At 38.4% G+C, this 16562-nt stretch overlaps 1 protein-coding gene and 1 long non-coding RNA gene across 2 annotated transcripts; both read right to left on the reverse strand.

Annotated features, from left to right (window-relative positions):
- Positions 1-72: 72 nt before the first annotated feature.
- Positions 73-10527, reverse strand: LOC121947806 (neuronal acetylcholine receptor subunit non-alpha-2-like). The gene is made up of 6 exons (XM_042492927.2): positions 9712-10527; positions 7868-8019; positions 4865-4909; positions 3933-4042; positions 2631-3546; positions 73-1636 (listed from the first exon to the last, which is right to left on the reverse strand). The coding sequence occupies exons 1-6, from the start codon at positions 9767-9769 to the stop codon at positions 1472-1474; spliced, it is 1446 nt and encodes a 481-aa protein (XP_042348861.1). The 5' UTR covers positions 9770-10527; the 3' UTR covers positions 73-1471.
- A 532-nt stretch (positions 10528-11059) lies between these two features.
- Positions 11060-13794, reverse strand: LOC148188889 (uncharacterized). The gene is made up of 3 exons (XR_015777262.1): positions 13652-13794; positions 13448-13521; positions 11060-12323 (listed from the first exon to the last, which is right to left on the reverse strand). It is a non-coding gene; the product is annotated as an uncharacterized LOC148188889 (long non-coding RNA).
- Positions 13795-16562: the final 2768 nt, after the last annotated feature.

A 16562-nucleotide genomic window follows, 5' to 3' on the forward strand; every position in this document is an offset into this window, starting at 1 on the left:
CATTATCAACTTAAATTTCCCTTAAAAGAAGCAGAGGTAAATATGGTATTAATTCTGAAAAATAAAACATCAGATATTTAGAACAACTTTATTAGTGCAAATGAGTACATCAGTAAAACTACTGTACCTCTGAGGATTCTGTGATTTAAAGAATAAATATTCAAATTAATGTATTCAGAGAAGTTCATATTATGCTGCATGAAGTGCTTTCACGAACTGCAGAGACCAAAACATAGTACGATTTGTATGATGAGGGTGAGAAAGACAAGGACTCAGTAAAAACAGTACAAGCTGTTTACATACAACATCACAAACTAGAGCTCTTAATGTCCTCAGTACCCAAACATGTGCTAACATCTTCAGGTATTCTGCAAACATAAAAGTTTGTTGCATCTCCAATGAAGGTGTAAGGACATTTTAATGTTGATACCTTGAGAGGTTCAATTGTATTCATTTTTTTTAATTTGAAGCTTTTATTGAGGTTTTTCCCCCCTACTACTACTTTCTTTAATATATGAATTCAATTTATGTTGCTGGTAGGTTTAATACAGGTGCAACCTCCCTTTGTGTGGCAAGCGGGAGAGCAAACATTTTTGACCACAATGAAAATGTTGGTTTTAAAATACTAACAATGTTAGTGTCAGCTTATCTTTACCTGCAACTGTACATAAATCCTGGGTTTAAACATAATCAACAGACATGAAACAAAAACAAATAAATATATTCAAAAATCTGTGAGCATTTAAATGTTGGTTTTGAATTTGAAAATCAACATTATGAACGAAGCTTTGAGGGTTCAAACTATTTGATACAGTAATACAATATTATACTACTACTACTAAAAAGTAGTTACAGCAAGTAACTTAATACTTGTGTGTACAATTAACATATTATTGAAGTGATAGCTTGATATTGGGGATTTAAGATGGTCTACTACATACATCAACGCCAATTAGAAACATAAAATGCCAACATGAAACCATAAGGAATTTAGTCCATAAATCAAGCCAATCATAACACTTCTAGTGATTTTCTGAAGTTTAATTTTATACTGAATGAAGTTTTCCCTTCTGAGCTTAAATACCTTTTTCTAAAATAACCACTATGTGTAATCTAGTGTATTGATAGCTGCATGCTACTTATAGCCATCATGTGTAGAATTTAAAATGTTATGATTTTGGTTGAAAAGCAACACAAGATGCACCAATTGACATTTGTATATAAACAAAACATGTTTTCATCATAATTTGGAATATGCAATAATGTGCAGAAAAAGCAGTCACATAATGACTTAATGACAGACTCAATGCATTACATAATGGATCTAGAGAAGAAACATAACCATCAAAGGGTCAAAGTTTTCCTTTACAAAATACCTGCAGCGGCCTCCAGTTGCTCAGTGGTAACAAATGTTTCTTAGATAATTGAAAGTGGATCATCAGTTGGCTGTGAAAAAGGTGTGTGATTGCTACTAGTTTGAAGGTGGATCCTCACTTGCAGTTGGAGGAGGGATTTTCAAAAACATGTGCAGAGCTGGAGTGAAGATGAGGACAGTGCCCAGTACTGAGACGGTGAGGAAAGCCCACAGGAAGATCCTGTCTAACACCTGGGCCACAAACTTCCAGTCTTGTACCACCTGGGAAATCAAAGAGATGGGGGATGGTATCAAAGCAACACATGAAACACATGAAACATTAAAAAATACTTTAACCCCCCAAATAAACATTTGCACACCAAGTACTCATCCCATGTTATGTTGGATTCATAAAGAAAACTTGGCTGTCTCCAGGGTGAACAAAGAATCCAAATGCTTGATCTAGTTAAGTCATAGGGATGTGTATTTGATGACAGCAAATCTATATCAAAACATCTGTTTACAAACTCTCACACAACTCGCTGCAGTTTAATCCAAGTCTCATTTATCCAGTTGTATGCTCAGCACTTTGAAAACAGACAGTCCTTTCAGACCGGGAACTGAACGAAAAGTCTCTCAAAAACTCATTCATGCTCTCTGCAAAGCACGACTCCACTTACAAAAACAGTAACAGTAATTTTACCTTGCTGAATACAGGAGCCTCTGGCCTACTTCTGCTTTAATTGGTAGTTAGTTTTTGCTGTTGTGTTACTTTTCTGAATCTAAATTAACCATTTAAAATGCCAGTGCCACACAATCACAGATGATAAAAAAAAAAAAAAAAAACAGAAACAAACTGATCAAAGCAGTGGCAGGAGAGCGGCTCCTGTGTTCAGGAGCAAGATAAAATTACTATTTTTGTCAATGGAGTCTGGATTTGAAGAGAGCAAAGATTAAGTTTTGCTTATTATTCAGTTCCCCGTCAGAGAGGGCAGTCTGTTTGGCAAGCACTGAACACACGACTCAATAAATGAGACTTGGATTACACTGCATGAGTTGTGCCAAAGTTTGTAAACAGATGTCTTGATATAGTTTTGCTGTTGATAAACGCTTTTGCCTATGACATCAATTCATTCAAGAATTATCTCCATTTTTAGATCGCTTTGTTTCCCGGGAGCATGTGAGAAAAATGTTTTAATTACGAATTCAACACAACACAGGGTGAACAAGCCTAAATCTATTCTGCAATTAATCCTTCTTGATCATCTAAACCCACCTCGCGGATGAAGTGTTCCTTGCGGATATGTCTGCTGATGTAGCGCACTGAGTAGATAGCCTTGTCTAACATGGTCGCCCAGGCCTCGTCCTCCTTCCCCTCAGAAGTTGTCTGTCCATGAGCTCCACTGTTGGCTTTCTGGACTCCTTTGCGGCCACCAGAGCGAGTCTTCAGCTCAGGGCTTTCAGGAGCCAGCTCTGGGTAGTGGTAGCGATCAGTGTGTCCACGCATGCAGAGCAATCTCGGCAGTTTCTGAAGGAAGAGATTACGAACCCACGGCGACATTGGGTGGTAGGTAGCTGAGGAGCGATGGTGCACGTTGATGACAAAGACAGTGACGATGATTGAGAGCGTGACGAAGATCATGATGAACAACAAGTACTCTCCGATGAGCGGGATCACCTTTGAGGAGGAGGGGATGATTTCTTCTATGACCAGGAGGAACACAGTAAGCGACACAAGCACAGAGGTGGAGAGTGACAGCTTCTCACCCTCATCCGAGGGAAGGTAAAACACCAGGACGGTCAGAAAGGACAAACCCAAACACGGGATGATGAGGAACAGTGTGTAGAACAACGGCAACCTCTTCAGAATGAAGGAGTATGTGATGAAGGGATATGAATACATGCCATCCTTCCTGTTCCCTCTGGCACCAGTGGCGCTAAGGATTTCCCACTCCCCATTATCGAAGAAGTCCTTCCGATCTACCTGGTTGTCTATCAGGACCAGGTCCACCATGTTGCCATCATACGTCCAGGAGCCAAACTTCATGGTGCAGTTCTGCCGGTCGAAGGGGAAGAAGGTGACGTCCATAGTGCAGGCGGATTTGTAACTGGCAGGTGGCGTCCAGGTGATGGCCCCATTGAACTTGACAATGGCTTTGGTCATCAGGGAGCCCTCGAACCGACCATCAGCACTGACAAAACATGGAGAAAAATTTCAAGAAGTTCAGAAAATACATCTTAGTAACACATGTACAGAAGATGTTCAAATTTTTAATGGCATTGCTAATATTATATCATCTAAAAAACCTTATAAATAATTGCAAAATGAAAATTAATGGACTAAATTAAAGTAGCATTTTTGATTACTACTCAATATTACATAACCATTATTTTAGTGCATAAGAGCTAAAATTATAGTTGTAAAATTTGATTACATCTTGAAAATGAGATTCCATACAAAAAATATAGAGAATTATATGAACTATATGAAGTATATGAACTTTTCATACTAACAGTATCTTAGTTTTTACTTAAGTTTCCCATGAAGATAATTGTCATTCAGTTGGAGCAGTCTTACTTTTCATAGAGGACGATGTCTGGGAGCCAGATATTTTCAGACGGGACTCTGATGGAAGTTATTCCTCCGTATTTGTCTGGATTCCATCGCAGCTTGTAATCGATCCACTCCTGATGGACGAAAACACAGGACACTGAATGAGCATGCTTTCATTGATGAAACATATTCCAATTCTCTCTTCTCGTTGCTCACAACCAACAGAGCGTCCTGAAAGAGATCCTAAACATTTTTGTGATCTAGTTTTTTTTTTTTCCAATATTGTATTGAGAATAACAGCAAATCACTAGTCTGGATAGTTCTAACATACTGTATGTATTCATCAAATACTCAAAAGACTGTTTTTCCTGTCCCTCCAAGCTTTAAAAATTCCCCTCTTGGCTCCCCCCAGTCTCGATGCCACATGGATAAGACATCCCAAAAACAAGACTAGAAAATAGAAAACTAAATAAACAATAACAATGATTAAAAAACAACTTATATATACCATCATGTAATGTATAAAAAAGAAATACTAAAATTAAACAAACCTTTCATTAGAATTGTTTAACAAAGAAATAACATCAATACACTTCTCTATTGCATAATGCAACACATTTTGAAACAGTCTAGCTGTTTAAAACAGAACAAAAAAAAACAATGCTTTTTTAGTCAAATTTCTGCCAAGTTAATGCTATTTTTAAATGCTTCACATTAATGTTTCATATAATTAAAAGTGTGACATTTTTTTTGAACAAAAACAAGTGCAGAATTGTATTTACAGTATTTACACTAACTGTGCTTCCATAAAAGGTACCAGCTCATTCATATCAATATTATGATGTTCCCTCTCAACATATATTTGGCTGTATTATTCAAAAGTATGAGCTTGACTTCTCATTAATTTGTGATTATAAATAATAAGATTGACTGCAACTATTTTGTGTCTTGCTCACCTGTAACAGCCAAACGTTAGTTGTCATGAGCTGGTTCTTCTCATCCTAAAACAGACAGAAACAACAGACAAAAGAGTAATGTTTAAAAATGGATAAAAGTCCCTGGAAGCAAGATAAATGTGTGGGCACGTCACACAATTAGGATTCAAACAAAAGGGTTTTCAAAACCTCAAAATTCAAAACAACACAACTGAAACCTAAAATCACTTCCAATGTCAATGTCTTTAATACATGGAGCCATATATAGAAAGTAAAACAGCCTGGGAAAAAGGCTCTGATATCTCACATTTGTTCAGATAGTTTAAATCAACACGGTTGACAAACAAACAAATATTGGTAGTTAAAAATAATATAAATTAACAATGCCAGTTATATTAACATGAAAATGTTTATCTCTAGTAACAAAAAGCTAGAAAATCTACAGCAGTCATAAGGGTTGTATTTGAAGCTGTTTACAGCACAAACACGTGCTTCAATAGCGACATTAGATTTGATTAGTGGACTAGATGACAGGCTTGCTCATTTCCTTTGCCATGAAATCAGACAGAATCTCATTTACCTGTCTCTGCCACTTCCCTAGCAAACACGCAAAAAGAAACATAAAACCTGAGGTGGGTGCAGTGAACCCTGAAGCTGAAGCAATATAAATGCAGCAAGAGGAAAATAGATGAAGACAGGAATAGAGGGATGGAGAGTGGTTAACACAGGTTTATTTCCACATCACTGGAGGTGAGTTTGAAGAAAAGGGGGACGACTGAGAGCAAAAGACTTGAGAAAAACAAAGCGTGGAGAGATACACAAGGATGTAGCTGTTTCAGTGTATCCAGACCAGGCCTCAGCTGTCAGACTGAGTTGGATGTTCTGGTGATCACACAGAGCAGAGGCGAACCATAATCTAATGCTGAGCCATGTACAGTAGCAGCCCAGAGACACTCAGGGGACGGACATGGAGTAGCCAAGCTGCTGCTGTCGTCTCTCGGGTTAGCTCTCTTTCCAGCTCTCTTTTCCCAAACCAACATATCAACCTTTATTCTCTGCAAAACCATAAGGGGTCTCTGTGTAATTCATAACTTATTGTCTTTGTCCAGCACGCGTTAGGTGGAAGCACGAAGAGTTAAATCTGAACTGGTCGAGATGAATATTTAAAGCCCAGAAGAACAGCTAGTCCATTAGCATCCTCTGTTTTCTCCTCTTGGACACCTAAACCATCTCAACCTATCACCGCCTGCCACTGAAATATTAAAGGAACACTCCAGAGACAGAGAGTGTGTGATTGTAGATATGAAGAGAGCGTTCCTGATCTATTTCAGGACCTCAGAAAGCTCCACACTGTGACGCTGCCAGCGGCCTGTTTGGATTCAGGACCAGAGTTGTTCTAGTTTTGTATTTTTTTTCATCTTTTTTAATTTTTGTTTTCACTTCAGTTTAGTTTCAGTTAGTTTACAGGGTGGATTTGCTCAATTTTGTTTAGTTTTATGGTTACATTTTATTTTATTTTTTTAAGATTTTTTTTGTTGGCTTTTATTGCCTTAATTTTTTACAGCACAGTTTTAAGCGTGAAAGGGGGAGAGAGAGGGGGGCGACATGCAGGAAGCAAAGAGTCGAAGCCGGAATCGAACCAGCGGCCGCCGCGGCGAGGACACATCCTCTGTACATGAGGCGCTGCTCTATCCACTGAGCCACAAGGCGCCCCTTATTTTCTATTTTTAGTTTTGTTTTTATTATTCAGTATTAGTGTTAGATGCATTATTATAAAATTGGGTGTTATTTGTCAGGGTAAGATTTAAGAAGTTCCAAAAAAAATATTACAAGACAAACACAACAATTTGTGACGGCAACTGAGTCACAGAGATGCGTCCAAAAACATATGAACCAAAGCCTTCTCATGCTTGTTGTGTTGACAAATTTGCCAAAACTGAAAAAGACTTAAGCCAAAAACCTCCTGTATATTTATTTTATTAGTTTTGTAAATACACATTTTTTCAATTAGCTCTTCCTTTTTTCCTTTTCCTATAGTCTCTTACCTATTTTATTTATTTCAGCTAAACTAGTATTTTTTCCACATATAACTTATGTTTTTAGTTTAGTTTTAGTTAACTGTAATAACCTTGTTTAGTATCACAGACAGCAACACTGCCTGGCAGAAAACAAAAGAATAATGCGAGAAACAACAACAACTTACTGTTGTTTCCAGTTGAACAAAGATAAAAAACCACAGTAAGATGTTGTTTAAATTTCTTTGTGTTATTATTATCATCTTTTAAAGGATAAAGCTGGAAATGTTCTATGTATTTGTTGTTTTCAACAAGCAATGAAATGACCAAAACATCACTGTGTTTGTCTGTCTCTAAACATTTTACAGTTTCCCCAGCAGGGTGAAGCATTAGCAAGAATATGGCAATATGACACATGTCACCCTACAAGGGTTATGATTCAATATATTGTCATATATTGCTGTAAGCCAGGTGATATACTGGATTTTTTACATGAAATTCTTTCTGCTGCTTTCTTGGCCAGGACTCTCTTCAAGAGATTTTAAATCTCAATGAAAATATTTGTGGTTAAATAAAAGTAAATACATGAATAAAATAAAAAATAAATTGTTGGTTTTGACACAGAATAATTTTCATTTAATTTGTTACCAATAAAAAAAATATTAAATAAACCCAGACCTAACCTTTAAGATTTGAGTCATGATGAGGTTAAATATAAGGTTACAAAAAAGGTGTTAAATTGTTAAATAAATTGTTGGGGTTTAAAAATTTAACTTCTAATAACATTTCCTCTTGTGTTTTGTCAAAACTAAAACTGTATAAGTCACATTCATATGCAACATCTGGTCAATGAAGCTGGTTACCTTTTCAAATAACTGAATACATTTCTATGTGACATCTTTAGTAAGTCCAAAGACCTACTGTACCAGACAATCGTAACCACTGGTGGGATCCAAACTACAAATCTCCTCATGAAAACAGAAGTGTGTGACTGCATGTGTGTTCTCACCACATCAACCAGCTGGGAGATCTTGAGTCCAAAGCGTACCCTCACAGTGTCGTTGGCGTGCTGGATGGGCCTGACCCAGCGCTGGTAGCCTTGGAAAAGGTTCTTCAGCAGGGCGTCCTCCATCTCGGCCAAGGACACAAACTCACTCTTAGCTGGAACAAAGATGAAGAGTCTGGATTAAAAACGGTTCATTACATTAGCACATGCTTTGTGTTAACTGATGAATATCATATCATAGAGTGAAGCTTTCACAAAAAAAGCAAAAATCTCTAGTTTTACTGCAGTGGACAGCAGTATAAATAGACAATAACAACTAGCTTCAAAATACTGTTGCTGAGTACCTTCTTTGTGTATTAAAAACATAAGAGTAAAGCTATTGTATGTCTTTAGAGAAGTTTTCAGCCACTTCTGGAAAGATACAGTCTGAGAGTAAGCTCCATTTGTTTGGCAGCAGCACCTTGACATTCAAATGCTCTGAATGTCTTCTTCGTCTTTATAAGATGACCTTTAAGAGAGCTTTCGCGCAAAGGAAGATCGTTGAATCTTTCAAAGTAGTTTCAGCACCATGGACAGCAACCTTGCTGCAACTGAAATGGATTTATTGTCACACTTTCAGATTGTGTTTAGCTGGGTGGAAATTTGCCTTGACAAACTTAACTGATTTGACTCATTAGTAAATCATCACTTGCCGTGAATCAACAGAATATGTATTAAACTGAGCAAACAAAAGTAGCAAACAAAAGTGTTTAAAACAAGTAGGGTCCAGCAAAATCTTCATCTATAAAAAGGCATTAACTGGAAAATTCTCCAGACACATCATAACTTCAGTCCTCCAGTTGTGTTTCGGCAGGTATTGTAGACACACCAGATACAAGAGAGGGTGAGAAGTGAATCATATAGCTCTGCAAATGGAGGGGGAGGTGACAGAGATAATATAAGCTGGGCAGTCAGCACATCAGTCAGCCTGAGGCGATATGATGTCTCTGGAGGGACGGAGACAGTAATATTGACAAAAGGCAGCTATAATGTCAGACACAGGGGACGTCAAGTGCAAAAGCTGGTCTGTGTGTGGTGAGGGGGACTGTGGACCTTTAACCAGCTGCTGGTTTCACCTCAGGCTCCACATCTGTCCGACATCATGAGGGGAATAAATGTAAAGTATCCACAGAGCAAAACACAAAACCACAAAGTCAGAGGGCATTCAAGTCCTATTGGATCACCTCTGTCTGCTCTTTCAATGACTCAGAGGTGCTGAGAGCTGGACACTGACACCTGACACCTGGGTTCCTGTTTTACTGATGACCAGTCAGCTTCAGCACAAACAGATATGGGCCCCAAAACATTATTCCTCAACTGATATGAGTGCAGTGGAAATAACTCTGATAATATCTGATTACTTTTGTCAATAGTATTTTTCTATTAATTCTAAACACATATTTTAGTTTTTATGCAATATTTTTAAAATTATTATGGGGTGTTTTTTTTTTGTTTTTTTTTTTGGTTGTTTAGTTTTTATTACATGTTCTCTTGAGAGAGAAAATGTGGAAATGGAAAAACAACATAATTCCAACAGATATGAAAGGAGATGTAAGTAAAGTAATACATAAAAAATGCAACTGCAACAAATTGCCGTAAAGTAACAACAGACTTTTGGATAAACAGTGAATAAGTAGGTTGCACTTTTTGGGTGACGAGGTCATCAGAGGTTATGTGGAGCTGATCTGAATCTCTAGCAGACATGAATGTTGCACCACATGGTCCCTCTCCAAATAAAAATGATATACCAAGATATTGTTGTGGAAACTCCAAAAAATATTCATATAAACACATCGGACTTTTCTTACCGGGTTTTTCGGCGAGGGACAGCGGGCAGAGGAAGAAGAGGAGGACCGCCAACTTCATCTTGTTGTTCCGCTCCAACCGCGCGCTCCTGCAGTCTCGTGCCACTATAGGCTGTCAAGCTCGAGATGACAAACAGTTCACACACCGAGATGGAAAAAGTAGCGTAGTGCTCAATACCATGCGAAAAGAAGCTCTCTGCAGCGGTTTCACAGAGAGCAGGGACCCGGTGTGAGGGCGCATTTGGCCGGTGTCCGCATGCTGTGACTCCGGTGGAGGCGTCACGGGGAGCGGCTGTTAGCGAAGCTCCTCTCCGGAGGAGGAGGAGGGAGAGAGGAGGGGGGAGGGATGCCCGGGTGGGGCTGAGGCGTGGAGTTTAATGTGCAAAAAAAAAAAAAAAGTTATAATATTCCTGATAGGGACTATGAAATAACACTTAAAGTTATGACATTTAAAATGTGTACAAAATTTGCACATTTAACAAAAGTCCGGGAGGAAGTTGGCCACATAATGACTTTAACATTTGTACCATTTGCTGCTATGAACACAATTAGGATGTGCGGTAGTAGGCTAACAGTTCCGTATGGCAAAGGCTGAATGTCATACTACTTATTAGACTACCTAATGTCCTGTGGGGAGCTGCATGGCCCCCAGTAACAGAATAATAGTCCACAGAATAATTGGCATATGTAGCGAGATCAGATGTGTATCTCGTGTCACTGTCGTTACTCGTCCACTGGAGAGCGCTAATAGGAGCAGTAACCCAGGACATCATGTTATTTGAGATTACATGACAGGAGAGGCCTTTACTGTTATTTAAAGACCCCTCCAGCTGTTAATCTGCCATTTAAAGATAACATAAAAGGCATGTAATGGAAAAAAGACTATTATAATCTTCAAGTTGTTTGTGTTCTGGCAGTATCAGGTGTTTGTGTATTAATTTACCATCAAATCAGTCAAATTGTTTAAAAAAAAAGCCTATTGTGACTACTTTGGCTAATGGTAAAGCATGGTGAACCTGACAACAGCTGCACACCATGGACCATTAAACCTGTGCAGTGAAGTTTGTCTTCTCAAAAGGTTTTGCTGACACATGCAGTTGTGCATTGTTTCCCATTTTATAGTGTCAAAATGCTTATTCAGAGGCATTTTCTCTGTGATAACCTACAAATCATTGAAAAGTCTGAATAGTTCATGCAGATGTTTCAAATGAATACTTCTCCCGCAAAATGATCATTTGCATATCATTTGCTCATTTTGTGTTATGTTGAATTTGTTAAGAAAATCTTGCTTTTCTTGCTTGTCTTCACATTGAAGAAAAAATTGAAAAGTGGAGAATATACTTGCTGAACTGATGCCATATGCCATATAGTATTGCAACAGCAATACTATACCAAAACATCTTTTTACAAACTCTCACTCAACTGGTGCAGTATAATCAAAGTGTCATTTATCCAGTTGTATGTTCAATACTTCCCAAACAGACAGCTCTTTCTGACAGGGAACATAACTCAAATTTTACCTTCTCAAAGTGAGACTCTGTTGACAAAAACAGTTGCTGAACACAAAAGCTGCTAGTCTGCCATTGTCTCCATCAGTTTGTTTGTTTTGTTGTGCGACTAGTGTTTTAAAGGGTTAATTCGGCTTCAGCAATGTCACACAAAACACAAATTAAATATCAAGGTTGAAGTAGACCAGCAGGTCCTGTGTTCAGTGAGATAAAATAACTGTTTTTGTAAATGGAGCCTGGCTTTGAAGGGACCATAGATAAGTTTCACTTTTAGTTAATTTTAAATACCATGGTTTTTGTGAAAATGCATGTATTTGGGAAATAATAAGAGACTTGTATTACACAAGTTGTGTGAGTTTGTAAACAGTTGTTTTCTTATAGTTTTGCTGTTGTTAAACATGGCCTCCTTTCACTTTAGTTTAACAAAAATCATCTCAATTTTGGATTCTGCATTCTCTGTGGAGGCAGGTGAGTAAAATAAAGTTTTCTTGATGATTTCAACAAAACAGCTTCAGTAAAAATAAAGTAATGTACAAACTGGCTATGGTACAGAAGTCAAACTTTAACTTAAATATAAATGACTATTAAATTTGTAAATACCGACACAGAGATGAAACAAACAAACAAAAAAAAAACACACACATGCACACACATGCCACATCTGCGTAGGTGTTTCCCTGGTGTGGGCCTGTCCTGTCCTATCAATGAACCAACTACCATGAGAGATTCATGGGCTCTCAAACAGCACACACTCTGTCACAGCCAGGTGTTCCCAGTGTCAGACACTCAGTGAGCCATAAAGGCATTATCTATCCCAGGATGCATTTCTTTGTCTGTGTATTCATGAATTGCACCCATAGACGTAACAAATCTGAGAGTATAAGGACCAGCAGGTTGCACAGACTCACGGGAACATCATCATAGACCAGAGCGTATCTATTTATTTGGTGTTATTGTCAGTGCAGCAGGTTGAGCGACCAAATGCTGCATCACAATTATGTAACACTTTGATTGTTTTTTTTCCCTTTTCTCTTTTTCTTGTCTTTTTTTCCTTTAAACACACAAAAACCAAACAGAATAAATACAAGTCACTCTGCAGCCAGCAATCTGTATAAAAGACAAGAAAAAGAGAACAGAAGGTCTGATTCATACACAAAGAAAAAGAGACGGGAAAGAAAAAGAGAACAGAAAAAGAGTGCATAAACTCATTAACATCACCCCCACACAAACACACACTGATGGCGATGGTGGTTTATAAATCAGAGCTGAGAACAACAACACTTTTGATGAAGAACTGCTTGCTGAGAAATCTGTACTGTGTTACCAGCTGACTTCTAAAAGAGTGCATTTGAGGTGAGAAATAAGCTGTTGATAGAAATGGACTTTACAGTTAAGTGTCTAAGAGAGCCATAGCTTCCCGTTATCAATAAAATTAATAAATATAATTGAAAAAAAATCACATTCAAGGATTTAAACTAGCAAACACACACCTGCACAATACAGAGCCCCTGAGGGGACATGGACAGAGAAATAGCAGAATGGAAAAAAAAAAGAAATACTGTAATGTAGCACAAAGAGGCAAAATGTGGAGCATTTTCACTCACTGATGAGGAAACTGATTTATGTTGTGGATGTAAAAATCTGCCACTTTGCACCTGCATCCCACATAACGATGTCTAAAATTAAAAATTGATGTCTGGCTGGGATTTGACTAACATGTAGGTACACCATATTACTAGAAGTATGTGGACACCCAAAAAACGCAGGTGGACATGAATACTGGTGCCGCAAAGTGTGTGAACAGCGGTCTTGCCAGTTAATATATCTTCACTCAGTGCATCAAATGATAATTCATGGTTGTTATTGATTCAGATAGTTAACATGGTTGGACAAAGTTTGTAACCCCAAAATGTTTTAAAGTGTGAGTTTGATCATATCTAAAAAATGACAGAAAGAAAAAAAAGCTCCATCACCTCTAAACAAACAGCAACATATTACTACAAAACATATTTGGTGCCTAAAAGCTGCTGAAACACTACAGTGACTCCCTAAATCACAGCTGGTTTTATTGTTTGTTGGTTTCAAACAGAGATCTGCAGATGTCTGCATCTACCATCACCTCCACCTCCCAATGACAAAGTCAGCTCATATAGAATTTCACTTTAAAAACATTGATACGATATTTATGAAACTTAAAAATTAAAAGGTATTTGTGGTTTGCAGAAACATACCATGCCAACATTTTCCTCTGGCGACTGGGCTGCAGTTTCACATTAACAGTGTTGCTGATTAATGTGCATCGTTGCTGTAAAAATGAAACAAAAACAGTTTCAGTTTTCAGTTTGTGCAATGTTTTTGCATTGACTGGAGGAGTAACTAGCAGGAAGACTCAAGCATAACTCTAAGGCAGAATCTTAATTGGAAAGGTTATTTACTTGAAAAAGGTTCGTTGTACAGGGAGTCAGTCAGGAAATCGAGCAAACAACTCCAGCAAAGAGAGGACAAAAGGTCTACAAGCAGAGATCACCACCAACTAAGCCAAACAGTAGCAAGAAGTCGGGAACACTTGATTCAAGGTACAAAGACAAACTGGTACAGAGAAAAAGCAACACACAGGCTAAATATAGGGAAGAGTAATGAGGTACAGGTGAAACTAATCAGGCCAAGGTGAGCGATCACACAGGAGGGTAACACACAAGTGCAGGAGGTGAAGCATCTCCAAACAAAAGAGGAGGTGAGATATCAAATAAAACAGGAAACCATTAAAGACTGATATGAAACAAAGAAAAACATTACCAACAGAGCAGGATGGGACAAAAATCCACCCCTGAAAGGTGTGCCTCACACCCCTACAAGAAACTGAATTTCTATAAAAACTAGGTTATACTCTTAAAGTCTACAAAGTTCATTATGATTTTTTAATTTTGGTTCCAATGAAAACACTTGATGTTGAGGTCTGTGGATTGGAGTTTCCAACTGAGCACCACAAACAAAAACCCAGGCAGAAACCTTTATAACTAACATCATTTATATTCAAACACAGAAAAATTAAAGCATAACTACAGTGTCGTCATGGTCTAATTTTGTGATTTGGGTGAAATGACAGTGAAAGAGGGAAATAGGAAATAATGTAGGTCCTCCTAAGTATAGCAAAATAAACATAAATTCATAGGTGTAGATTTTAGTGGGAAGAAGGGCGCATTTTAAATAAAATAATGCATCCTCATACAGTGGTTTGTTTGATATGCTATGAATTAGCACCCCACGATTAATGTAACATTTTTAACGTAAAGCAAGTTAAGTTACTGTGGCTAGATGAAGGAGAAGGAAACATAATGAGGAGGTATACCTAAAATTAGTCCACTTAAAGGTCACACATTTGCCAATACTGGTCTCCTGGGGAAAGTCCTGTGTTTTTGTGACACATCCACCACCCCAACCTGCCTCCATACTGGGAGGCTTTCTAAATAAATACTGTCAGCGCATTGGTCAGGTGATCTAATGTTGGGCACAATTTACTGGCTTATTATTATGTGGGATGTTTAAAGTCTGATGCATTATTTTTCATGCGAAAACATCTTAACAGTGCAAGAGAACAAGCTGAATATAAACATGAGAGTAGCAGAAGCCTTTATTTTGACAAACTTAGACATTTAAACCTTAAAGTAATGCAGAAAAGGCAGAAGTAAGTGCATTAAAAAAATCACCCAAACTAATGAAATTAAGTGGGTGAAACTCAAAAATGTCTCCCCCCTCCCTTTTCATGTGTCCCATCCCATATTGAAACAAAAGCTACACCCCTGCATGGAACACATATAGACACACCGACTCCAACACACATGTGCATATATTCTGCAGCTAACCAGGCATGAAGCACACATTTTCTCTTTTGTATTTTTACCCTCGCTCTCACACACACACACACACACACACTCTCCTCCTCCATGGGCTGAAGTGACGGGGATAACGGGAGGCTGATTATCACAACGAAATTATCCTGATTTTCTGCTCCACTTGGAGCCGTGGGGCAGGCAGCTGCTGCCTCCGAGATCGTCCCGTCCGCCTCGCCTCTAATCATTTGGAAACATAAATTCTCGCGGGCTGGAAACCTGCCGGTCCCTTCCACAGTCGTCTGCAGCTGCACGGTGTGTGTGTGTTAGCTAATGTGTGTGAGAAGACGGAAAGTAAAGGGAGGACACATTTTTGCATCTGTATGTGTGCTTTTGCAAGATATTAAAACTGGTTTGTGTGTGTGTGTGTGTGTGTGTGTTGTTTTTGTTTTCTCAGCCAGTTGTTTAGCTCATAATTAAAGTCTGCATAATTTTACTTGGTGCAGAAATAAGTCTGTCTCCTAAGGCCAGCGGTTTTAATCTTAATCTGTTATTTTTAAGTTCTTCTTAAAAACTGGTGATAAATGCAGGAGGGTGGAAACAGCAAGGGGAATCAAATCTCTCAGATTCAGAGATTCAAAGCAAAAACACAAAGTCACTGGTCTCACATGCTAATACCATTAGCCCACTGACACTAACACCAGCACTGTAAGTAGAAACCCTGATAACCTTTTAAGCCTTTGCGTATCAATAGGAGCCAAAGTAACTTCTGGAAGCAAACTTTTTCAAAATTAGTCAAAGTTTTTAGTGATCTGACGCAAAAATCCCCACTCATTAAATAATGCAAGAGTTCAGTTATTTGATATTTTAATCATCATAAAGAACCAAAGAGCTGTAGATCAAAATAGATGGAAAAATTCTGATCAGATGAGGAAAAAAAGTCACTGGAAATTTTGTCAAAACTCACAGAAGAGAGAACAGAAATGAAAAGGGAGGTTTGTTAGGAGAAAGTGGCTAGTCAGCAGGAGAGCAGTGCATTCTGGGGTGAATGACGTCTTTCAGGGTCAAATGTTAATTATATCAGAGTTCAACGCCGGCCACTGCTGGTTAGCAGCAAACTGAGCTTTCTTACTCAGCAGACACACAAAATATTTATTGACCTCTAACATGATACTTTGATCCAGACGTCTCACTCTGATTTTCCCTTTGACTTCGTCTGCCTGACGCGATGAGAAGAAAAGGCCGCTGATTGTTTGAAACTCAAGCCTGCCAGGCAGTGTTACAATGCTGTCTCCTTCAGATAACGCACTGTAGGAATGACTGAGGAGCAATAATCATGTGCAGCAGCCGTGTGAAATAATTATGCCGTGTGTGTGTGTGTGTGTGTGTGTGTGTGTGTGTGCGTGTGTGCGTGTGTGTGCGTGTGTGCGTGTGTGTGTGTGGGTGTGTGTGTGTGTTTGTGTGTGTGTGTGTGTGGTCACAAACTGGCTCAATGAATGTGACAAGGAGGAGTCCA

This window comes from Plectropomus leopardus, chromosome 8 (assembly GCF_026936395.1).
Source record: "Plectropomus leopardus strain MGB_pleo_1.0 chromosome 8, ASM2693639v1, whole genome shotgun sequence".
In the NCBI taxonomy this organism is placed as follows: domain Eukaryota; kingdom Metazoa; phylum Chordata; class Actinopteri; order Perciformes; family Serranidae; genus Plectropomus; species Plectropomus leopardus.

Coding starts and splice junctions, on each gene's coding strand:
- LOC121947806 (XM_042492927.2), bottom strand. CDS start 9,769: ATGAAGTTGGCGGTCCTCCTCTTCTTCCTCTGCCCGCTGTCCCTCGCC. Junction 4,910..7,867: donor TCTCCCAGCTGGTTGATGTG/GTGAGAACACAC, acceptor TGTCTGTTTTAG/GATGAGAAGAACCAGCTCAT. Junction 3,547..3,932: donor GACATCGTCCTCTATGAAAA/GTAAGACTGCTC, acceptor ATGTTTTGTCAG/TGCTGATGGTCGGTTCGAGG.